This window comes from Cnephaeus nilssonii (genome assembly GCF_951640355.1).
Source record: "Cnephaeus nilssonii genome assembly, chromosome: 16".
In the NCBI taxonomy this organism is placed as follows: domain Eukaryota; kingdom Metazoa; phylum Chordata; class Mammalia; order Chiroptera; family Vespertilionidae; genus Cnephaeus; species Cnephaeus nilssonii.
In genome coordinates, this window is record NC_137087.1 from 62,372,845 (window position 1) to 62,397,345 (window position 24,501).

General features: G+C 62.8%; 1 protein-coding gene across 1 annotated transcript in view; it reads right to left on the reverse strand.

The window, feature by feature from the left end:
• TACC2 (transforming acidic coiled-coil containing protein 2) overlaps window positions 1-8,818 on the reverse strand; it is an 82,704-nt gene extending 73,886 nt beyond the window's left edge. Inside the window, exon 1 of the mRNA XM_079793816.1 lies at window positions 6,958-8,818. Coding sequence (XP_079649942.1) covers window positions 6,958-8,753 — 1,796 coding nt within the window. The 5' untranslated portion in view covers window positions 8,754-8,818. The remainder of the gene's footprint in view (window positions 1-6,957) is intronic.
• Between the last annotated feature and the right edge of the window lie 15,683 nt (window positions 8,819-24,501).

The following is a 24,501-nucleotide window of genomic DNA, read 5'->3' on the forward strand; positions in this document are numbered from 1 at the left end:
GGGAGAGGGCAGGGAGGGGGCAGGGAGGGGGCCATAAGGGAGCAGGAGGTGTGACAGCCCTCTGACTCGGGCCAGTTATGAGCCCCAAATGCAAAATGCTAGGGGAGCCCTAGCTGGTGTGGCTCAGTGGATAGAGCATCCGCCTGGGGACTGAAGGGTCCAGGGTTTGATTCCCGGTCAGGGCGCAGGCCCAGGTTGTGGGCTCGATCCCCAGTAGGGGACGTGCAGGAGGCGGCCAATCAATGATTCTCATTATTCTTTCTCTTCATCTCCCTTCCTCTCTGAAATCAATAAAAATATATTTTTTAAAAATTCAAGGGGAGTTTCTGAAGCGAAAAGTCACCCCCACGTGACGCGGGCCATTTCCACAGGAAACGAGTCTCCACTGAAGACAGAACAGGAGCCAAGTGGGAGCGTGCGCATCCACCCCGCCGGGAGCGGCGGTTTCCAGCATAAACCTCCCGGCTCCTGCAGAAAACCAAACTGCACCCGGTGACCGGTAAGAGCGTCCTCCCTCCCAGGGGTCACGGCCCCACGGCGGGTAATCTCCGCGAGACCACGGGCCTCAAGTTTGAGCAAACTTTCTCCTGCTCACGCCCATTGGAAACTGCCTGCCCCCAACAGCACCCAAACTCCCCGCCCCCCGAATCGCGGGGAGTTCAAGAATCCGCGTGTCCCACTGGCTTCTCACACGGTGCTTCCTGCGGCCCTATTGCACACGCCCTCGGCCACCAGCACGCGGCCTGCACGCCCGGAGGCCGCGGCTGAACTCGCTTTGCAGAACCAAGCTGCACAGGCAGCCTTCGGCGCCACGCCCCAAGGACAAGGTCGCTTTAAGCCACTACTGGCACCCCAAAAACGATCTACAGCGGGGAGGGGGGCCTCTCCTCTGCCAGGGCCACTGGGCCATGTATAACATCACTCACACAGTGATCAGCTTCAAAGCGAGCTCTCTACTCGGTCAGGCGTTGCACAAACTCACCCCTAACGCCTGGGCAGGGCCAGTCCCATGAGTTCGTGGGCCTGCAGGCCGGACGTGCCCACCCTGCTCTCAGCCTCCGATTCCACAGGCCTCCCTGGGCGCCCGCTGGGCACAGCCAGGGCGAGGCTGGTCACTCACCACGGAGCCGGGGGGCTTGCCGGGAGGGACACTGGCCGCCGGGAAGGAGCAATGCCTTCCGTGTGGCTCAGGCCAGTGGCCCGGCGCTGTGTGGCCTTCAGGAGTGGCTCAGCCTCTCTGGGTGTCAGGTTTCCGGGCTGTAAGATAAGGATGCTGCTGTCCCACGTCCTGGCTCTGATATTTCAGGAGCCGGAGAGCAGGCGGGGCCCCTCCTCCGGGGGAGCACCAGGCCTCCTCGGCCCGAGGAGCAGCTGCCCGACGTCCTGCAGGGGGGACCCCGAAAGCCCAGCCTGGCGCTGTCCTCTCCCCAAATGCTTCTCTCTCTCTCTGCCGACGCCGGCCAGGCACCTTCCGAGGCCAGCTGCCCGGCCACTCGCCAGGCGGCCTCCTCCTCCAGCTGCCGGCTGAGGACTCCGGACGTCGGCCTGGGCCAGACAACTTGCACCGCGGCCCCTCCCTCCAGGGTCCAGCTTCCAGGCCGGCCTCACAGCTCCAAACGTCCAGTGCCAAGATCGTCGGGGCGATTTGTCCCATAAAGGGCGCTCCGAGCTCGTGTCCCGCTGGCGCGGCCCGGCTCCCTCACCCGCACGGGCGCTCCCGCCCTCCCACAAATGGCAGGTTTCAGTCTCTTCAGCGCCACTCTTGGCGAGAGGTTAACCCCAAAGCCCTGGCTTTGCCAAGGAGGGGGACGCCTCCCCCACGTGTGCCATGGCTCCGCCTTGCTGAGGATACAATGTTGCCACCCGGAGGCCACCCCGAGGAGGCCGCTCACCCAGGGGATGGGCGGGAGCTTGGAGGGGAGGGGTTCATTCCAAGGAGCCCAGGGCAGATGCCAATGAACTTCAGCAAGTTCATGGTCAAAGCCCAAGTGTGTGCCAGTAGCCTGCCTTAATGACAACAGCGTGAGTATCGTTCCGATGATGATGACGATGATTGTGATAATAAAAATAATTACCCCTGATATGTAAGTGCTCACCACGTGCCAGGTAGGCAGAAGCAAAGCTTCTATGCATATTATTTTGTTATTTTTTAAATATATAGTTTTATTGATTTCAGAGAGGAAGGGAGAGGGAGAGAGGGATAGAAGCATCCATGATGAGAGAGAATCATGGATCGGCCGCCTCCTGCACGCCCCCCTATGGGGGATCGAGCCTGCAACCCGGGCATGGGCTTTTGACCTGGAATCTAACTGTGAGGTAGACGCTCAACCACTGAGCCACGCCGGCGGGGCACGCATGTTGCCTTTATGTAATCTCCATAATAGCTCCATGCGGCGGACACACGTTATACAGGCAGGGAAGCCGGGGCTGTGCGTGGCTGAGGAACTTGCCGACCAGCCTCTGCCTCTGGTCCCGTCCTGTTTCCTAGGACGGAAGCCGCCCCGCACCTGAGAGGCGCCGGGTGAATTATTCAGCGGTCTCGGGGCACGCCCCCGGGCGCCGGCATATCGGGTGCCGGGGAACCGAGCGCCAAGTCTGCGAGCCTAACGGTCCAGGCGGACAAGACGCAACGTTCTCTTGTCCGGAGGCCGGACCCACTCTGGGCTGAAATGACCGCCAACACGCACGTCTGGACAGAGCATGCGAATCCCGACCACCCGTGGCGCGGTGGGCTCAGGTCCGGCGAGGGCGCTTGGTGGGGTGACAGACAGAAAGGGGTAGAGGCCAGCGCCCAGCGCCTGATTCCCACCGGCTCTGAGCTGCTCCCTCCCGGGCCTTGGGTGTTTCCTCCTTTGGCTTAACTGCCGGGTGATTCTGATTCAATACCTTTAATATTTAAATAGCAGCTGCCGTTTGTATTATGCACTCACCACACACCAGGCATCAGACTGGATGCTTTGGAGACTCCCATTTCACTCTCATGCCAAGCCTACGGATTCTCCCATTGCACAGGCGTGGAGACTGAGGCTGCGGCTCGCCCAGGGTGGGGAGCCTCTGGGAGGAACAGGCCTGTCCTGGCTCACACCCCTCCCCCCCAACCCCGCTTCAGGAAGAAACGGCTCCCCAATGTTTCTCAAAAGGACGTTAAAGGAACAGAAGCGGCGTGATAGAAAATCAAGCCCGGAGGGCCTCCGGGGGCGGCACCCGTCCGGCTGTCTGCTGAGCGGCCACGCCACGGCTGCCTTTCCTTCGCTCGGATTTTCTCAGCTGCGCCATCCTCCAGGCCTGCCCTTCAGCTCCAGGCGCGGGGCGCAGGGTAATTTTAGAAGGAGGAGGAGAGAAGGAAGAGGCAGACCGAGTGGGAAGGAGGCGTGGGAGGGAGGGAGGGTGAGGAGCAGGCCCGGCTCCTCCGGCTCCCTGGGCTGGCCGGGCGCCAGCAGCTGCTCTCGGCTCCCCTCCCTCCCCTCCGTCAACTTTTCACCCCACTGCCCCGCAGGAGCCGGCCCGACTCGCGTCCACACAGACGCCGGGCGCCTGGGAGTCCGTCCATCCTCTCAACAGGCACTGATCACGGAAGAGGATATTTTCCAACCGTTTTCCCAAGTGGGAAAGAAAACCCCTTTTATTTAGTTACTTATTAAATATGTGTTTATTGATTTCAAAGAGGAATCACTGGGGATTAAGCCCGTGTCCTGACCGGGAATCGAACCATGACCTTCTGGTTCATAGGTTGATGCTCAACCATTGAGCCACACGGCTGGGTGGAAAACCCCTTTTACATCAACATTCAGCAAAACATACCAGCTTGGCCCTACCTGGTTTGGCTCAGTTGATGGAGTGTCAGCCTGTGGACTGAGGGGTCCCGGGTTTGATTCCAGTCAAGGACACGTGCCCGGGTTGTGGGCTCGACCTCCAGTGGGGGGCGTGCAGGAGGCAGCCAATCAATGATTCTCTCTCATCATTGATGTTTCTCTCTCTCTCCCTCTCCCTTCCTCTCTGAAATCAATAAAAATATATTTTAAAAAAACATACCAGCTTGGCGAGGCCCACAATGGGTCGAGAAGTACACATCTGACCATCAGCGGGGTGTGAGCAAAATGCCAAACTCTAAACTTTCCGCCCCCATGGGAGACACGTACGTACCCCACGCCAAGACCCAGCCAGGCCCTCGGGGGAGAGTCCAAGAACCCCGAGGCTGTCAGCGGCCCCTGCGGCCACAGGGAGGGGCCGCACGCGGGCAGAAACCCGCAGCCGAGCGCCTGCCCACCTGCTTCTCGGAGCCGCCACGTGCCCTTGGCAGCTGGGGTGGCGGCTGGCGGTGCGCGAAGCCAGGGAACACGCGTGGCCCGGCCCCCAGCAGGGCCGATGTCACGCCAAATGTTGGGACCTAACCAGCAAGCACACCCGTGCTGCCTGCACCCACACGCGTGTGAGGCTGGGTTCTCACACTGCCATCACCCCGACACGAGAGACCGGGTCAGGTCCAACCGCTCGGCGGTGTCGGCTGGCCCGCGTGGGCCGGGACTGCCAAACCCCGGCGTGCGAGCAGGTCACCCCGCAGGAGGGAGGACCTGCTGGGCCTTTGTCCTGCTCCCTCTCGGCAACTCCACACATTGCCGTCCTGCCGAAACGCCCTGCACACCGCACCCAGCAGCAGTCGCACCGGAGGTTTGACAACAAAACACATCTCGAAGCCTCTGACCTCGAGGCAGACCCCCGCGGGCCACAGGGAGAAGGAATCGCTCTCCTCGCCATTCAGCCGTGTCAGCAGACGGGGAGTTCTGTGCTGGACCAGAGAGGAGCCGGCGGAGCCGCAGCCTCAGGAGGGCAGTCTCACCCACCCACAGAGCCGGAGCCGGAATAGGGCACCTCACATCCGGGAGCCCCAGAGCCCTAGGGCGTGACATTGAATCCGTCATCTCAGGCCTCTCGGCACCTGGGTGAGGCCGGTGCAGAAACGCCCATTCCACAGATGGGCAGACGGAGGTTGTGCGCATCACCAGTGAGGGTCAGAGCCGGGTGGGAATCCGGAGCCCTGGCACGAATTTCCTCGCAGCACCCACTAAAGTGTGGCCCCCAACCTCTCCCAGACCGCTCCCTGCAACCTCGCCTGTGACACGTGCCGTGCCCAGGCCGCTCCCCCAGCCCCGCTCCCCCAGGCTGCGACCTGACTGTCCCTGAGACCTGCCCGGGCTGTGGCACGCCCGCCCCCCCCCCCCCCACCGTGGCGAGCAGCTTCCCCAGAGGCGCCAAGCATCCTCCTCAAGGCAAAGCAGCGTTTCCCACGTTGGTGCTACAGGTGCAGGCGTGCGGTGGCTGAGAGAGGCGGGGCTTGAGGCCCATGGAGGGCTGGCCCGTAGCTGGTGCCACTCACTGAGGGGCTGGGCGTACGGTACGGCACCACCGGCCACCTCCCGCCATCGAGGGCTGGACGTCACCCAACTTCAGCCGCTACGATCTGTTTTCAAGGAGTTCCGATGGCGGGGAATCGACTGAACATTTACACACAGAAAATGGGGGGATGCCCGGAATCCATAACTCCCAGTGGCCGTGGTGGTGTGGCTGCGAACCCTCCTCTTTCCTTTACGCTCCTCTGTACCTCACACCTCCCTTCACGTCAACCAGGAAATTACTATCCTGGAACGGAGAGCGGTGGAGCCCCGAGCCCGGCAGGGTCTGTTGAGCTCCGTACGCTGGGCCCGTTCTCCAGGGAGGTGACCCCGGGGACAGGGAGGGAGGAGCTAACGCACCATTGTGGGCAGAGGGGTTCCCGTGAGCATTCTCCCACACTCTAACTGGATGTCAAAGTCCTCGCCAGCGAGGCTGCGGGACAACACGCCGAGCCCGCACAGAGGCACGCGTGCCGCGCGGCTCAGACCTCTTCTCCCAAAGCACCGGCCTCGGCCTGAGGGAGGCCAGGCCCCTCGTGGGGCCACGGAGGCAGCTGGTCGGGTGGAGCGCCAGGCGGAGGAGCAGGGGACGCGCATTCCTTCCGCGCCTGAACCGAGCCGCCTCGTCTACCAAATGCCTGCAGCTGTTCGGGAGGGTCCGCTGGCCGGCACAGGTACTAATTTAAAGTCCAGCCCCGCCCTGCTCATGCACGCATCACGTGTGCACGCACACGCACACACACACACACATACACGTGCATACATGCACACACGTGCACACACACACACAGAGCCAGAGCAGCTCTTGCTGGGCACGGCTGAGGAAGCGGCAGATGGTAAGAAGGCGTGTCTCTTCCCGTCCCTGTTGAAAAGCCGTGTCCCGTTTCAAGCTGTAAGTGGCTACTGTGCCCAAATCCCGAGAAAACCAAGTGGCTTCAGGCCGCCATCGGGCCGAGAAGGTGGGGGCCCTCCGGGCCTCGGCACAAACGACTCAGATCCCAAAGCGGAGCCGCCGGGGCTCCAGGGAAACGAATGGCTGACCACAGCCTCGGACCCCTCGGTGCCCAGCCAGCGAGCAGCTCACGCCTGTGAAACAGTGCGAGTCGGGTGAGGCCAAGGACACGGGAAAAGGCGTGAGGCGTGCCCAACGGCCCCCACGCCTCCGCCCCCTGTGCTCAGCTTTCCCCCACGCTCAGCCATCCCCGACGGCAAGCAGGTCCTCTAGGCCAGTGGTCGGCAAACTCATGAGTCCACAGAGCCAAATATCAACAGCACAATGATTGACATTTCTTTGGAGAGCCACATTTTTTAAACTTAAACTTCTTCTAACGCCACTTCTTCAAAATAGACTCGCCCAGGCCGTGGTATTTTGTGGAAGAGCCACACTCAAGGGGCCAAAGAGCCGCATGTGGCTTGCGAGCCGCAGTTTGCCGACCACAGGACTGTAGGCAATCAGAGATGGAAAACTAGCTTCTGACACCGGCCCGTCTACGTGACCGACAGACAGAGAGCGGAGGAACCCCGGGGAGGCTGACCCCCACTCCATGGCGACTGGCTCTGCACCTACCTCTCCTCGCGGGCGGCCTCTGGGGCCAGGTGGGGGTCCCCGGCTTCTTCAGGTTCTGGAGGTGAGGCGACGCCTGCCTTCCTGGCCCCCGGGGGAGTGGGCAGCTCGGGCGCTACTCCAGAGGGCATCCTCCTGGCACCTGCCCCCGGAAAGTCCCCAGGTGCACGGGCCCCGGTCTCAGCTGTGCTCAGAGCGACGGCACCCTCTGCCGCCAGGCCGGGCCCCGGGGGGGTGTCCCCCGCTGCTGCTGGCTTCTGTGTTTCCGAGATCCCAGCAGCACCTCCACGCCTCTCACCCGCCAGGCAGGGCTCAGGGGCGGCCTGGGCCCCAGTCAGAGCATCGCCACGGGGAGAGAGGGCCCCCAGGGCAGAGGTGGACGAGGGCACGTCCCCGGGAGCTGCGGGCAGGGCAGGGCCCCAGGCGCCCTCTGCTCGAGGCCGGTGCTGCTCTCCAGAAGGAATTCTGTCGTCTGGATCCGAGGCCCCTTCCCCGTGGCTCCGGGCAGCCGCCTGCGCGCCAGCAGCTTTCTCCACCGGGGCCTCCCGCGAGGAAGGACCCGAGGCTGCTTCCTGCCGGCCGCTGCCCCCCTCCGGCTGCCCGCTGTCCCTCGGCACCGGTGGGCGCCCAGCCACGACCTCGCCTGCCCGGGCACCTGGCGGGTCCTGCCCCAAGCCCGGCCCTGCCCGCCGGGGCGGCTGCTCTGGGGCTGGATCCTGGGGAACCGGGTGGGACGCCTCAGCCTCGACGGCCACCGCCTGCTCCTGCTTCTTTGCGTCCACGCGGAGGCTGGCCGGTGGGGCTGGAGTCCCATCTGGAAGCTTCCCTGGGCTCAGTAGCCCGTCGAGGTCCTTGCCCCCCACGCTCCTGGGGGCCCCCGCCTTTTCCCCGGGTGCAGGTGCGCGCTGGGGCCGGTCGGCCAGGGCTCCGCGCACAGACGTCTCAAAGATCTTGGTGATGTGCTCCCTGAAGTCGGGGAACCCGGTGGTGGGGCTGCTCTGCCTGGGGCTGGCGTCCACCGCGCCCGAGGCGCCCCTGCCGGGGTCCTGGGGAGGCCCCCCCGTCCTGTCCCCGCTGCGCTCCGGGCCCCGCTCACTGCCAGGGCTCGCAGGGACCGCGGGGGCCCGGGGGCCGGCTCCAGGAGCTGCGTTCTCCTCCCCCGTCCTCTGCTCGCCACTGGCCGGGGGCGGCGTGCTGTCCAGGTCGGGCACGGGGTCCCCAGGCCCCACGGAGGCCCCGGCCACAGGGACAGCGCCACCGGCCGCCCCGGGCGGCGAGAGGGAGGCGAGGGGGCCGGCACCCAGCGTCCGGGAGGCGGAGGTGGCATTTCCCGAGGCAGACAGGGGCTCCACCGCGGGACAAGGGCCTTCCCCGCCGGGACCGTCTTCTGCCCCTTCCCTGGGGGCGCCATCGATATGCAGGTGAGGGGTGTCCCGGGCAGCCTCCGCCGGGGGCCCCGCGGGCAGGAGCCGCTCTGGGCTGGGAACAGCCTGGGCCACGGGAGTGTCCACCTGGGCCGTGGGAGTGCCCACCTGGGCCGCGGGCATGTCCACCTGGGCCGTGGGAGTGTCCACCTGGGCCGCGGGCATGTCCACCTGGGCCATGGGAGTGTCCACCTGGGCCGCGGGCATGTCCACCTGGGCCGTGGGAGTGTCCACCTGGGCCGCGGGCATGTCCACCTGGGCCATGGGAGTGTCCACCTGGGCCATGGGAGTGTCCACCTGGGCCGCGGGCATGTCCACCTGGGCCGTGGGAGTGTCCACCTGGGCCACGGGAGTGTCCACCTGGGCCGCGGGCATGTCCACCTGGGCCGTGGGAGTGTCCACCTGGGCCACGGGAGTGTCCACCTGGGCCGTGGGAGTGTCCACCTGGGCCACGGGAGTGTCCACCTGGGCCGTGGGAGTGTCCACCTGGGCCACGGGAGTGTCCACCTGGGCCGTGGGAGTGCCCACCTGGGCCGCGGGCATGTCCACCTGGGCCGTGGGAGTGTCCACCTGGGCCGCGGGCATGTCCACCTGGGCCGTGGGAGTGTCCACCTGGGCCGCGGGCATGTCCACCTGGGCCATGGGAGTGTCCACCTGGGCCGCGGGCATGTCCACCTGGGCCGCGGGCATGTCCACCTGGGCCGTGGGAGTGTCCACCTGGGCCACGGGAGTGTCCACCTGGGCCGTGGGAGTGTCCACCTGGGCCACGGGAGTGTCCACCTGGGCCGTGGGAGTGCCCACCTGGGCCGCGGGCATGTCCACCTGGGCCGTGGGAGTGTCCACCTGGGCCGCGGGCATGTCCACCTGGGCCGTGGGAGTGTCCACCTGGGCCGCGGGCATGTCCACCTGGGCCATGGGAGTGTCCACCTGGGCCATGGGAGTGTCCACCTGGGCCGCGGGCATGTCCACCTGGGCCGTGGGAGTGTCCACCTGGGCCGCGGGCATGTCCACCTGGGCCATGGGAGTGTCCACCTGGGCCATGGGAGTGTCCACCTGGGCCGCGGGCATGTCCACCTGGGCCGTGGGAGTGTCCACCTGGGCCGCGGGCATGTCCACCTGGGCCGTGGGAGTGTCCACCTGGGCCATGGGAGTGTCCACGGTGCTGGCAGAGGGAGTGTCCACCTGGGCCGTGGAAGTGTCCACCTGGGCCGTGGGGGTGTCCACCTGGGCCGTGGGGGTGTCCACCTGGACCATGGGAGTGTCCACGGTGCTGGCAGAGGGAGTGTCCACCTGGGCCGTGGGAGTGTCCATGGTTCTGGCCGTGGGAGTGTCCACCTGGGCCGTGGGAGTGTCCACCTGGGCCGTGGGAGTGCCCACCTGGGCTGTGGGAGTGTCCACGGTACTGGCAGAGGGAGTGTCCACCTGGGCCATGGGAGTGTCCACCTGGGCCGCGGGCATGTCCACCTGGGCCGTGGGAGTGTCCACCTGGGCCGTGGGAGTGTCCACGGTGCTGGCAGAGGGAGTGTCCACCTGGGCCGTGGGGGTGTCCACCTGGGCCGTGGGGGTGTCCACGGTGCTGGCAGAGGGAGTGTCCACCTGGGCCGTGGGAGTGTCCACGGTGCTGGCAGAGGGAGTGTCCACCTGGGCTGCGGGAGTGTCCACGGTGCTGGCAGAGGGAGTGTCCACGGTGCTGGCAGAGGGAGTGTCCACCTGGGCCGTGGGGGTGCCCACGGTGCTGGCAGAGGGCAGCTCGGTGTGGCTGGCTTCGCACGGGGCAGGGGCAGGAGCCTGCTCCCGGGGGCAGGGCCGCTGCTCGGGCTGAAGGGTGCCACTGCTCAGAGTGCCTCGTCCTGGCTGGTCTGGAGGCCGCTGCACCCCCAGGTCCCCTCTGTCAGCATCCCCAGCGGCCCGGGCAGCCGCACCTTCCATACCCCGCTCCTCCGCGGGTGGGCGACGTCCGAGACGGTCCAGGTCCTCTGCGTCCATCTCCTCCCGCGGGGCGAGCGCCGGCTGTGGGGCGCCGTCCTGGGGTTCACCCCCCGCCTCCCTCTCCGGGGCATCCCATGTGGGTGTGAGGCCGGGGCGGGCGGGCGCCGGGGCGGGCAGGCAGCGCACTGCACCCCCCGGAGCTCCTGAGTCAGGCCCACGAGGCGGGGCCCCCGCCGTGTTCCCACTTGTCTCCTGAGTGGTGCCCACGCCCTGGCCTGGGGGCCAGGCCTCCACGGCTTCAGACTCGCCCGCGTCGCCCGGACACGCTGCTCCGCGCTGGCTGCCGGCCTCCCGTGCACCAGGCTCCTGCTGGGGCCCGGGGGGGCCCTGCCCGGCACGGCTCTCCGCGGTGCCCAGGCCCCCTGCCAGGGGCGCGGCCTGCGGGGGGTCCGCGGCAGGAAGCAGGGCCCCGGCGGCCTGGCTGGCACTGCCCGCCGCCTCTGGCCCAGGCCCCCCGAGCACGGGCAGCTCTGACCGCTCCGTCACTGGACTCTCCGGCTCCGAGTCCCTGGGGCCTGAACTCGGGGCGCCAGGCAGCCCATCCTTGGGGAGCTCCCTCTGACGCTCCGACGTGGAGGCCGGCCCCTCTCCTCCGCGGGTGGGCAGGCTCGCATCCTCCCGCGGTGCCCGGGGCGCGTGGACTTGGGGAGGGTCCGCACCTGGGACCGCAGGGCCTGGGTCACCCCGAGAGGCCTCGCGCTCACGGTCACGCGGCCGAGCCTCCTCCCCAGGCACCTCAGAGGCAGCGGCGTCTGGCCCTGGATGGCCTGGCTGCCGGGGGGTGGCCGGGGGCCCCGAGGGCACAGCTGCTGGTCCTGGGTGCCCCAGACGGGCCGGGCTGTCCTGCTGGTGGTGCCCCGGAATGAGCAAGTCCCCGGCCCCACGCTCCCCATTGGGGGGCTGTGGCCCATCGGCTGGGACTCCCCGTCCAGCTGCCTCGTGCCCCGGTGCAGGGGGTTGAGGGTCCGTCAGAAAGTCCTCCCAGTGCTGGCCCGGCTGCTGGGGGGCCGGGGGGCTCCTCGTCTTCGTCTCCAACAGACTCCCCAGTTCCCAGGCTTCGGGGTCACCCTGCACAGCAGCGGGGGACAGGGAGCCCGATTTCGCAGACCCTGATGCAGGAGGAGGGTCCGCTCCTCCCGGTCCCCCCGCGTCCTGAAGGAGGTCAGGACACGTTGGCGGCCCCTCCCAGGCGGCTCCCTCCGGCCCAGGGGGTGTGGCGGGGCCCTGCTCCCGGGGCCTGTGCGGAGAGCAGGAGGCGGGGGCCGCGGGGGCCTGGGCCAGCACCCCACAGGCCGCCGAGCTGCGAGCTGCAGCCGCTGATGGAGACCCCGGCCTGTCCGTGGGCCCGGGACTCTGCTGACCGCGGGGCTGAGCTGAGGCCGTGCACGCGAGGAATTGGCTCCCGTCACTGGTCACCTGGAAGGCCTCCTCCTTCTCCATCTGGGGGTCAGGCCTGCGGCCGAGGGCCTGGGGCTGCTCTCCCCCCAGGTCCCCAGGATCTGCCCCGCCAGGAGGCTCCGGGCCCAGCTCCTCTCCCCCGGGACCAGCCCCAGGTGGTCTGCTTCCCCGCTCGGCCACACCTGGGCCCTCAGGGGCCCTGGCCTCATCCTGTGGCCCCGGTGACTGGCTGGAGCCTTCATCCGATGCACTGGGGGGCAGGGGCAGCACCCCCTGCTGGACTTGGTGGCTTGGCTCCGTGTCCCAGGGCTTCCTGCTCTCCTTCTGGGGCGCACGGGCAGGGTCGTCCCCCACACCTCTGAGATCTGACGGGGGCTCCTGTCTGGCCAACCCCGCATCTGCCGGCTCTTTGGCCGAATCTGTAAGCGCGGGCACCTCGGGGCCGAACACCGTCTCCCGGGCCAGCCGGCCGGGTTCCTCTGCGGCCATGGGGGCCTGAGCGGCGGGTGGGGCGGTGGGACGTGGCTCCTGGGTGCCCACGAGCAGAGCCCCCTCGGGTGGGCCCCCCGCGGCCATGCCGACGGCGTCTCGGGGCGTGGCTCCGGGCACCCGTGTCTTTGTGGGGCACTGAGCATCGCTGGCATCTACAGTCTCCGGCCCAGAGCCCCCGGCCCCCGGCGCCAGGGCAGGAGGCAACGAGTCCTGGCGGCTTTCCTGGGGGGCAGCCCCGGAGACGCTCCCCGTGGGGCGGCAGGCCCCCAAGTCCACGTCGAAATCCTGGCACGGCCTCTCTGCTGAGCAGCTTCCTCCACCGGGGGCTCTGGGGGCTGGCTCCTGGGGGCTGGGGGGCTCAGGCCTCGGGGGGCACTGCTCCAGGCCCACTGAGCTCCCCTGGCCGGACGGGGCTGCAGGAGGGCTCGTGGGGGGCACCAGGACAGAAGCGGCCCCCCGCCCGGAGGCGGGCGGAGCGAGGTCACCTGCAGCCTCTTCCCTCTGGGACGGGACGCCACGGGGCCGGCCGGCCTCCCCGCCCGGCGCCCCCTCCATCCGCCCTCCGGGAGGGGCGAGCGCTGCCAGGCCGTCTCCCTGGGCACCTGGAGAAGGCTGCCCCCCGGGGCGCTGAGCGAGGGGCTGGACGGGGGGCTGGTCCTCAGGCGCCGCGGGGGGGCTGCTGGCGTGAGCTCCGGGGGGGTCCTCGGCCCCGGGCATGCAGCTGGCGGTGCTCTCTGGCTCCCGGGGCGCCGGCGGGCTGGGCCGTGGAGAGCCGCCTGGGCCCCCGGCTTCCTGTGGGCGCTTCCTCGGCTCAGTCACCTCCAGGGATGAAATGCCGGGATCCTGGCCGGCCGCGCCCTCAGGAGCGGTGCAGGCGCCTCCGTGCGCGACGCTGCCAACGAGAACAGTTCACGGGTCACCGGGTCTCATGGACGCCCAGGACAGACCAGCCCCCAGAGGCCACAAACACAGCACCCCATGCACCTCCTTCCTCCCCACAAAGAGGACCCCCACCCCTCCCATAAGCATTGCTCATGGTGTCTCCTTCCCCAAAATCAACACGGGGCCCGGCCAGCGTGGCTCAGGGATGGAACATCGACCTATGAACCAGGAGGTCACAGTTCATTCCTGGTCAGGGCACATGCCCGGGGATTTGGGCTGGATCCCAGGAGGGGGCGTGCAGGAGGCAGCCGATCCATGATTCTCTCTCATCATCGATGTTTCTCTCTCTCTCTCCCTCCCTTCTCTGAAATCAATAAAAATATGTTTTTAAAAATCAACCCAAGGAACCACCCACGTTCCGCCTGGGGCTCTCGGCCGGTCAGTGCTGTACAGGAAGCCTGGAATCTAACCCATAAAAGCCTCAAGCGTGAGACCCGGCAGCTCTCCGGTCCGTGTGACATGTAACGAGGGCTGGCCCGGCCTGGGGTGCACACACCCCGTCCTCGGCGTCGGGGAGAGGCCCGCACACAGCTGTGCTCGGAAACCATCAGTTCCCCGCTGCGCCCTTTCGGCCACGGGGGCCGGACCCTCAGCTCTGTGACCTGTGTGGGGCCCACGTAACTCCGGGAGCGAATCCCCTGGTGCCCGTGTGTGTGGCCCGCACTCGGCCGGGCCGTGGGGGGAGAGGCACCGTGACGTGTGCAGACACCTGGGCGCTGGGCCGGGATCCTGGACGCGGGCAGAGGCGGGCACCTGTGAGCCGGGGAACGGCTCCCGCCCATGCGAGACCCACAGGCGCCGCGGTCTCGGGCCCCGCCTCGGGGGTGCGAGGAACAAATGCCCGTTCTCCGCCCAGTCCGTGGTGGCCCCACTACAGCGGCCTGAACAGACAGGCGAGGGCAGCGGCTCTGGGCCTGGCTCCGACCCAGCCTCTGGCCACACCCCACACGGTGACACGAAGGTGACGTCCGGGGACACCCTGAGGGAGGTGGGCACACGTCCTCCCCACCCAGGCCCCCTCGCTCAGGCCTGACCCTGAACATACAGCAGGGGAGTGGGTGCCCGGGGCCCCGAACAGACACACAAAAAGGCAAGATTGCTCGGCGGTAGATTTGGTGCTTTAAAGCGGCCGTCGCCAACCGCTGGTCCACGGGCCACTGGGGCTCCGTGAGGTCCGAAAGGTGGGCGACCGCTGCTTTAAAGCACATTATAGGCCCTACAGCAGTGGTTCTCAACCTTCCTAATGTCGCGGCCCTTTAATGGAGTTCCTCATGTTGTGGTGACCCGCAACCATAAAATCATTTTCGTTGCTACTTCATAACTGTCATTTTGCTACTGTTAATGAATCGTAATGTAAATAATCTGAGTCGTGACCCACAGGTTGAGAACCGCTAGCAGGGTCGCCTAAGACCATCGGAAAACACAGATATTTACATTACGATTCATAACAGTAGCAAAATTACAGTTATGAAGTAGCAATGAAAATAGTTTTATGGTTGGGGGTCACCACAACATGAGGAACTGCATTAAAGGGTCGCAGCACTAGAAAGGTTGAGAACCACTGCCCTAAAGCAACCCCCTCAAGTAGTACAAACAGTTGTAATAAGTCAAAAGGGAGATAAAGCAGAACCATTAAAATGATGATTTTTTTAAAAAAAGAGGAAATAAGGAAGGAGATGGGCTGTAGATGTAAACCAACCTTATTAACAATCACATTGAACGTAGATGCTGCAAACAGCCCAGGAAAAATGCAGGCAAGACCCAGCCCGGGGGCGTGGCTCCGTGGTTGAGCATCGACCTTTGAACCAGGAGGACAGGGTTCGGTTCCCGGTCAGGGCACAGGCCTGGGTTTTGGGCTCAATCCCCAGTGGAGGGCGAGCAGGAGGCAGCCAATCCATGATTCTCTCTCACCACTGATGCTTCTCCCTCCCTCCCTCCCTCTCCCTTCTTCTCTAAAATCAATAAAAATATATTTTTTAAAAAAAATTTTTAAATGCCAGATCCAACCATAAACTGTCTACAAGACAGGTGCTTCAAATTTTGCTTAAAAAGCACAAGTAGGCCCTAACCGGTTTGGCTCAATGGCTAGAGCGTCGGCCTGCGGACTGAAGGGTCCCAGGTTTGATCCCGGTCAAGGGCATGTACCTTGGTTGCAGGCACATCCCCAGTAGGGGGTGTGCAGGAGGCAGCTGATCAATGTTTCTCTCTCATCGATGTTTCTAACTCTCTATCCCTCTCCCTTGTCTCTGTAAAATCAATAAAATATATATTTTTTAAAAAGCACAAATAGGTTAAAAGTAAAAGATTGGGGGGGGGGGGGGGGAGGGCGGGAGAATAAACCATGACAACACTGATCAAAAGAAAGCCTGGCATCCATATGATAAGGAGACAAAGTAGCTTTTGGAACAGACGCTACCAGGCATACCAGCTAATAATGCGAATTTTTTTCACTAGATGGAGTTACACATCTATAATAATAAAAGCATAATATGCTAATTAGACTGGATGTCTTTCCGGACATCCTTCCAGATGACCTTCTGGACGAAGCCGGGGCTGCGAGGGAAGCCTGGGTCCTGGGTGCCAGAGGGAAGCCGGTGCTGGCAGCCGGGGGAAGGAAAGCCTACTCTTGCACGAATTTCGTGCATCGGGCCTCTAGTCTACACTAATAAAAGAGTAAGGTGCAAATTGACCGTACCTTCACGACACCCACCAGCCAATCAGGAGTGAGCATGCAAATCAACCCAACAAAGATGGCTGGTTAATTTCCATACACAGGCACCGAGCAGCTGGGGGCAGGGTGGGACACACTGCCCCAGCTGCTCCGGGCCTCTGGGCAGCGTGGGAAGGCAGAAAAGCGGCTCCGGGCCAGAGCGAAAAGGCAGCTCGGGCCGGAGTGAAGGCGGTGCCGGCAGCCAGGGGAAGGAAGACCCATTCTTGCATGAATCTTCGTGCATCGGGCCTCTAGTATGTTGATATCTATGCAAGTGATTTGATGCTATTTTGTTGTATTGACAGCAAGCTTCAAACCTTGATAAGCCAGGCCCTCCCAGCGCTAAAGGGTTCAGTTCATCACAAGGACACGAACCTCCTCCAAGTTCATCTCATGCCAGATCTCAAACCCCTGGTTGTGACCTGCTAGCTCCACGTCCTTTTCCAATAATCGATTGACATCAATGGATAGCAGATCAGCGTGGACCCAGAAGTCCGGCCCGCACCGTGGCCCACACGACCTCACTGACCTTCGCTAAGCACCCGCCCAGAGCAGCCGGCGGCATTCTTTCCAGGCGCACAGGGAGCGCTTACGAAACCGACCGCGTTCCACACATCAAACAGCCTCGGGAAGTCCAAAAAGACTTAAATTATTCGAAGTATGTTATCTGGTTACCATGGAATTACACTAGAAAACAGTAACAGAAGGACGCCTGGAAAATCTCCCCCTGTCCGGAAACAGAATGCAGCACTTCTAAAGAGCCCGTGAGTCAAACAGAGAAATTAAGGGGGAAACTGGAACGAGTTCAGACCAAATGAAAATGAAACACAAAATATCAAACACGTGTCAGCGGCTGGGCGTGGAGCGACTTTCCGTGAACGAGAACATCGCGACTGAACAAGGTCTCGATCGGTGGCCTCAGCTCCACCTGGAGAACCAGGGAACAGGGTCGCACGACAACGTGAACACACGTCGCTCTCCTGTGAGTTAGTCGGGCGTAAACGGTGTGCTGTGCGGTGTTAACATCACAATAAAACTACTTAAAAATCAACACGTAGCAGCGTGTAAAAGAACCAGCCCATGTGCCGTGTAATCTCATTTCTGTGAAGGTTAAGAACTGGCAAACTCACCCATGGAGGGAGAGGTCACACGAGTGTTAGTCTCGGGACGGGACGAGACGGGATGGGCTGGGCCGGGCTGGGCTGGGCCAGGCCGGGATAGGACAGGGAGATAGATGCTCTGGGGTGATGGCGATGCTCGGGCCTGGGGGGGGGGGGGTGACACAGGTGCCCGGGGGGCAAACACCCACCACGCCCTCAGGTTCCACTCCAATGGGTGTGTTTTATGCCAATGAAAAAAGATAACAGTGAAAACACACCATGGGGCCCGGCCCGGGTGGCTCAGTGGTTGAGCATCGACCTATGAACCAGGAAGTGGCCGGTTCAATTCCCGGTCAGGGCACAGGCCCCAGTTGTGGGCTGGATCCCCGGGAGGGAGGGGGGCGGGGCGTGCAGGAGGCAGCCGATCCATGATCCTCTCTCATCATTCATGTTTCTCTCTCTCTCTCCCTCTCCCTTCCTCTCTGAAATCAATGATATATATATATATATATATATATATATATATATATATATGTGTGTGTGTGTTTTTAAAAAATCTCTTTAAAAAAAAAGACTCTAGGCCAGTGATGGGCAACCTTTTGAGCTTGGTGTGTCAAACTTTGCCAAAAAACTGAGCGTAACTCGGGTAGTGTGTCACTTTGAGGAAAAAACATTATTTCGCAAATGTTTCATCCTCAGGAGCAGCAAATGTTTCATCCTCGGCATGTCTGACACGCGTGTCATAGGTTCGCCATCACTGCAGCTGTTGAGGCCCTGGTACCACTGGGTTTGGCCAATACAGGGCTGAGTCACAACAGCGCCACCGTGTGGCCACTGGGAGGCAAGGCAGTGAACTGATGGGACTCCCTCAGCAGGTCCAGCATCTACCCTGTGGGGACCTGGGAGGTTCCTGTGCGGGTCAGAGGGAGGAGGCGCATCGGGGACCATGATGCCTACTGCTGGGCACCGGCGGCACGGTGCTCCAAGCCTGGTTCCCCCGGCAGAGCGCGACCAGGCCTGCGAGAGGGACAGGCGGGTGCGGCTCCCTTCTCCTGTCCTCCTCCAGCTCCTGTGGGCAGGAGCCCGCGGCCCGGCCCGCGGAGTTTCTCCCTGGAGTGTTTACCAGCAGGAAACAGAGACAGTGTGAGGTCCATGGCTCCTCCCATCTTTTGTACAAACCAGTAACACAGGGTGTCCCCCCCAAAAAAAAAAATGTATTCTTTCTTTTCAGGTTGAACCCACTGGAGTGAATGATTCAAAGTGTGCATACTTTTGGGGGGACACCCTGTATCCTTTGGAGAGAAAATGCTGGTTGAGGACAGATCGGGGAAAGGTCTTGAAACGTGGGTGACGGAGCCTCAGGGGTGAGGGGTGGTGAGTGAGGGGGGCCTGAGGGAAAGACGTGGGGGTGCCAAGGAGTCCCCCATGCCCAGGGTGGCCTGAAGGCCACACAGCCATGGGCCCGATGGGCAGGGTGGCCGGACCAGGGGGCATTTCAGTGGTGAGGGGGGGCGAGGGGAGGGAGGGCCTCAATAGATCAGGTCAGGAGGGGGCATCGAGGTCAGCTGACCTGGGTGGACCCACCAGCCTGGCTGAGCGAGGCTCAGTCGGAAATGAATGGATGAAAGGAAAAGGTGTTTTATTTTGTGCGTATAGACCGTTTGGCGCGGTATCTGGCGCCCACCTGGGAAGGAACGTTAAAGCTATTGGACCGTTACCCAGGACCGGCCCAGGAAACAGCACCCGGGTCCGAGCTCACCCCCTCTGCCCTGCGCACCCGGCTCCCCAGCGAACCCAGAGCCCCAGAGCCGGAGCTGGCTCCTCGCCCTCGTCTGAGGCAGTGGGTCCAGGGCCCTGCACCGCAGAACCCCGCATTTACGGGGAGAACTGCGTGCTTCGTCGTGAGCAGAAGTGGCTTCTTCGGGCCTGCTCTTTGAAGGCACCCTTTGTGCTCAACTCGGGTGCCGGGGTGACGACCGTTCTTCCAGGGAAACATGGTAACTGACTGAAGCTGAGGAACAAGGAGCAGAGCCCAGCGGTGGCCCAACCGTCCCCACGCCTCCTGAGGGAGCCGGCACCACCTCACTGACGCCGGGGTGGGGGGGGGGAACACCTGGGGCAGAATTCCGGGGAAGAGGGTCCCTCTGTGAGTCTCACGGTCAAGGCAGCCCATTCAGACCAGCTGTCTGGTCTCCCCAGAACCACACGTTATAGCCTCTGTCCCGTTACCCTGCCGAAAGCCGTGGGAGTGGGACGGGGGCACACGCGGGGGCTGCCGAGGAGCAGGCTGTGCCCGGGCCGGCTCACCAGTCCCCTGAAGAGATCAGACCTTCCTGCCCCAGGTTCCCAGTGCCTCCCCTGGAACCCCACCCAGAAACAGCACCGAACGTTCCGGCCACCAGGGGTCGCCCTCACCCATGACCGTCCACAGGGTGAAGCCAACGCCATGGGGCTGCTTAAGCTCTTGGGGTGAAAAGCTCCTGCGAAGCACTGGGACCCCTTTCCCTGTCTATTAGCCATCGCAGGGGGGGTGGGGGGGGCGGGGGACGGGGAGAGACCTGTCAGTCAACTGTTCGCTTTGCTCCTCAGGCTCCTGCTCCCGCCTTCCTTCAGGCCTGTGACAGCCTCCCCAGGGGCGGGGCCTCCATTGTCCAGGAGGGTCTTCTAATCACATCATGTGCTCAACCCACTGGCAATTATTATTATTATTATTATTATTATTATTATTTAATATGTTTTCATTGATCTCAGAGAGGAAGGAAGAGGGAGAGAGAGATGGAAACACCTATGATGAGAGAGAATCACAGATCGGCTGCCTCCTGCACACCCCATACTGGGGATCGAGCCCACAACCCGGGCATGTGTCCTGACGGGAATCGAACCCTGACCTCCTGGTTCATAGGTCGACGCTCAGCCACAGAGCCACGCCGGCCGGGCTACCCACTGGCAATCATGAGTTGCCTCCAGTGTCCCTGGCCCGTGTCCTTCCTGGGGCCTGGCCGGTCCTGTCGGCTGGCCTCTGCTGGGGGGGACCCAAAGCGGCGGGTGCTGGACACGGCTCGGGGGGTCTACTGGACTCTTCCCAACGGTCGGCAGGGGAGCCAGGACCTGGCTGGGTCCACACGGAGCCGTGACCAATGGCCCCCCTGCACGGGCCACGTCCCAGGCAGCGTGTGGCCATGCTGTTTCTGGAATTCACCCGCCTGCCTGGGACTGAAGGGCCAGCCACGTCCGTCAGTTCTGGGAACCCCCGTCTCACCCACGGTGCCTGCAGTGAGGGTCAGAGCAGGTCCCCAGGGCGAGCCACTGGGCATGAGGGTCATTTCTGATGTTGTTAATTGTCCCCCGAGGCTATATCTCCATTGATTTTTAGGGAGAGCAGAAGGGAGGGGGAGAGAGAGAGAGACATCGATGTGAGAGAGGCACATTGATTGGTTGCCTCCTGCCCCAATCGGGGCTGGGGACGGACCTGCCACCGAGGTCTGTGCCCCTGACTAGAATCGAACCCATGACCCTTCAGTCCTTGGGCCGGTGCTCTAACCACAGAGCCAGACTGGCCAAGGCTGGCATGAGGATTGACCTAAAAGCAACGGGGACTTGCAGGCTCCAGAGAAACTTCTGCCCCCCTTACCCCATGTAACCCCTGGGAGAATTTAAATGAAGGGCTTTGCCCACGGTAAGATGTATGACCAGAGATAACGCGCTGTGCCCTGTCCACACGGCAGCGTAAACATGTGATTACCGAACACTGTCCTGCTAACGACCCCTCCTCTCTGAAGCCCCAGGTCACAGGTGCCTCGTTTTACCTGCCGTCTCTCAGCCTCTCGGGTGTGTGTTGGTGTGTGTGTGTGTGTGTGTGTGTGTGTGTGTGTGTGTGTGTGTTGGGGGGGTGTGTCTGATTCTCTCGTGTGTGGGTTCTTATATGGATGTAGGTAGGTAATTAAATTTGGTTCTTTCTCTTGTGGATCTGTCTCCTGTGGATTTGTCACTAGACCAGCCGGGAGAACCTGGACGGCTAGAGGAAAAGTCCTCCTCCCCCACAGCCGACCCCGGCTTAGCCCGGACCAGGCGCCCCTGCGAGCTCCTGGGTGGCTCCCCCGTTTACGTTAAGTCTGACAACGAGCACACACCCCCTGGGGTTGCTGGCAGGCAAACCTGTCACAACTAACGCCATCTCTGGGCAGAAAAGCACTAATGTTCCAACCACGCAGGCGAGGCTGTCAGGGAAGGTCTGGGAGCCCCCATTTCGAACCCCTCACCACCGAGGAGCAGGCCCCGGGGCTGGGGGCAAACTTTTCCAAGCACATGCTGAGCAGGCAGTGGGCCGGCCACATGGGCCACATGGGTCCTCGGGGCCTGGCTCCTACCTGGCCGAGTCTCCGCGGCCCGCGCTTCGGGGCTGTTCCTCCGGCTTCCTCTCTGCGTTCCAACTGTTCCCGGGTGGCTGTAGGGATCCCGGACTCGGAGCTGACGAGGTCCTCTGAGCCGGGGAGGGGGGGGGAGGGGGAGAAGAGAAGTTAGAAAGGAAATCAAACAGGAATCTCTGAAAACACAAACATTTCTCTGTGGGCCTCGGACCACAATTCTCAAGGGCTAGACGGTCTATCTGGCCATCCCACTGAGCACCCACCACGTGGGCAAAGCTGCACTTTGAGGACAAGTGGTAGCCAAGCCTAGGCGGCCCCGCCTTCCTCTCACAGAGAAGCAGCAGCGATTCCAGGGGAGCAGGGTCACTGCGTTAGTGAGGAGCCAGGCGGGGACGCCTACCCCACGTGGGGGTCCTCCACTCCCTGGAGACAGTGGGGCCATGTCACCCAAGATCCCAAAGTATCCGGTGTGTTCCTGTCAGGCATTTTCCTCCCCCTGCCCGCAACCGTGGTTTTGCTCAGCAGAATTCAGCTGGGAAACTAGGGGAACATTAGGGACCGAGCCCTGGCCAGTTTGGCTCAGTGGATAGAGCAGGGGTCCTCAAACTTTTTAAACAGGGGGCCAGTTCACTGTCCCTCAGACCATTGGAGGGCCGGAGTATAGTTTAAAAAAAAACTATGAACAAATTCCTATGCACACTGCACATATCTTATTTTGAAGTAAAAAAACAAAACAGCAAAAAACACCCGCATGTGGCCCACGGGCCATAGTTTGAGGACGCCTGAGATAGAGCGTCGGCCCCTAGACTGAAGGGTCGTGGGTTTGACTCCAGTAAAGGGCATGGACCTCAGTTGTAGGCTCGATCCCTGGACCCGGGAGAGGCCCGTGCAGGAGGAAACCAATCAATGTGTCTCTCACACGTCAATGTTCCTCTCTCTCTCTCTCTCTCTCTCTCTCTCTCTCTTTCTCTCTCTCTCTCCCCCCTCCTTCCCTCCCACTCTCTCTAAAAACCAACGGAGAAAATATCCCCGGTGAGGATTACAACAACAAAGTGTCCCTCCTTGCACGCATGGCTGGACGTGTTCTCTGTCGTGACTCGAGAACCACAACACAGAGGGAGCGACATTTTCACATCCGGGTCCTGGGTTTCTGGAACCGGAACCCCGTCCCTCCTTGGCTGATGGGCACACGGGCCGCAGCTGCAAATGCCTCCCGCAGCCAGGCCGCCCCCCGCCCCACCCCCGTCCCTCCCGCACCCCCTGCCGTGCGTGACTCCGCAATCGTTGGTCAGACACATCCCTGCCCTCCAGCCCAAGGTCAAGGCCTCTTGAAAGTCGTTCTGAGGAGACACTGGCACGCCTCCCAGACAGAGGCAGACAGCAGTGGGCGGGGACAGATCTCCGCTCTGACTCGGGGGCCACGGGGCCACAGGCCGGACTTCCTCCGTCACAGGACACAGGACGTGGGCTCAGGCTTATCCCTGAAGAAGCAGCAAGGGCGGCCTCTCTCCCTTCCCGGCCCCGCACCCACCCCCCCCCAGCAGGAAGCCAGGGCAGCCGCTCCCCGCAGACGCCAGTGAGGAGAAGCCACAGCACGGCCCACGGAAGGCGTCGCACTTTTTTTTTTTTAAATGCAAAACCCCCAATCCTGGTCTGATACTTAATATTTTAGTTCTAATTATTTTAAATATATTTTATTGATTTTTTACAGAGAGGAAGGGAGAGGGAGAGAGAGTTAGAAACATCGATGGGAGAGAAACATCGATCAGCTGCCTCCTGCACACCCCCTACTGGGGATGTGCCCACAATCAAGGTACATGCCCTTGACCGGAATCGAACCTGGGACCTTTCAGTCCGCAGACCGACGCTCTGTCCGCTGAGCCAAACCGGTTAGGGATGTGTCGCACTTTTCAAAGTTCAGTGCCAAGTCGCTGTGGGCGGAGCAGGCGGGAAAGCCACGTCTGTCTTCCGTTTCCCAGCGAGAAGCCAGGCGGCAGGGCGGCTGGGCCAGGTCCGAGGCCTGGCGGTCCCGTGCTCGCTCCACAGTCATAACAACACCCCACGTTAACCAAGGTCACCCCAATAAACGTAATAATAAGAACACGCAGCACCTACGCAACCCATAACAGCAAAACGGGTCACAGCAACCGATCCGTGTGCCACGCACCCTTCTCCTCCGTGTCTCCACGTTCAAGCTCATTCAGTCCTTACAACAGCCCTGTTTTCCGGGCAAGATCACTGAGCACAGAGAGACAAAGCCACCTGCCCAAGGCCACACAGCGCGGAAGTGGGGGGCCAGGACTTGGGCCCGATGGTGGGTCCGGAGCCTGTGCTCTGACCCTGACCTCAGGCTGCGTGGACACAGCTGCCCGCGGTCGCTGCCACCTTCCTGCCTCGCTCCAAGTAACTAAGCAACGGGACGTGCCTGCATCACGCGGCCCAGGGTCACCGCCCGGAATAGCGCCTGGCACGGAGAGGGTCCGGGAAGGCTCGTCGCGTGTGTGAAACGCGATCACCCCCCTCGCCTGGGGCCGCTTCTGCGGAGCCGGCGAAGGGCACCCGCCCTCCGAGCCCTCGCTTCTGCCAGGCCTGCCAGGCCCCCGCCTCCCCCGCCCCAGTTCCCTCCCCCGCCACAGCCTCCGCGCGGAGGGCTCCCGGGTCTGCGGTGCCCACGGCGTCACGGCAGGGCAGCGGGCATGTCTGAGCCCCCTCCCCTCCCAGCAGCGGCTGGGAACCTGGCGTCCCCCCGCGTGGAGCTGCGTCTTCGGGTCCCCTCCTCCCTGGCTGAGTACACACAGCCTCTCCCTGGCTCGGAGCCGGCGTCTGTTCAGCAGGCCCTGCAGCGTCCCAGCCCGAAGAGCGCCCTTTCCCAGGAGCCCAAGTGTTTCGTCATCAAAAAGAATTCCCACCTAACCGGTTTGGCTCCGTGGGTAAAGCATTGGCCTGCACTGAAGGATCCCGGGTTCAAATCCGGTCAAGGGCACAGGCCTGGGTTGTGAGCTCGATCCCCAGTAGGGGGCGTGTAGGAGGCAGCTGATCCATGATTCTCTCTCGTCATTAATGTTTCTGTCTCTCTCCCCGTCTCTGAAATCAATACAAATATATATATATATATTTTTAAATCC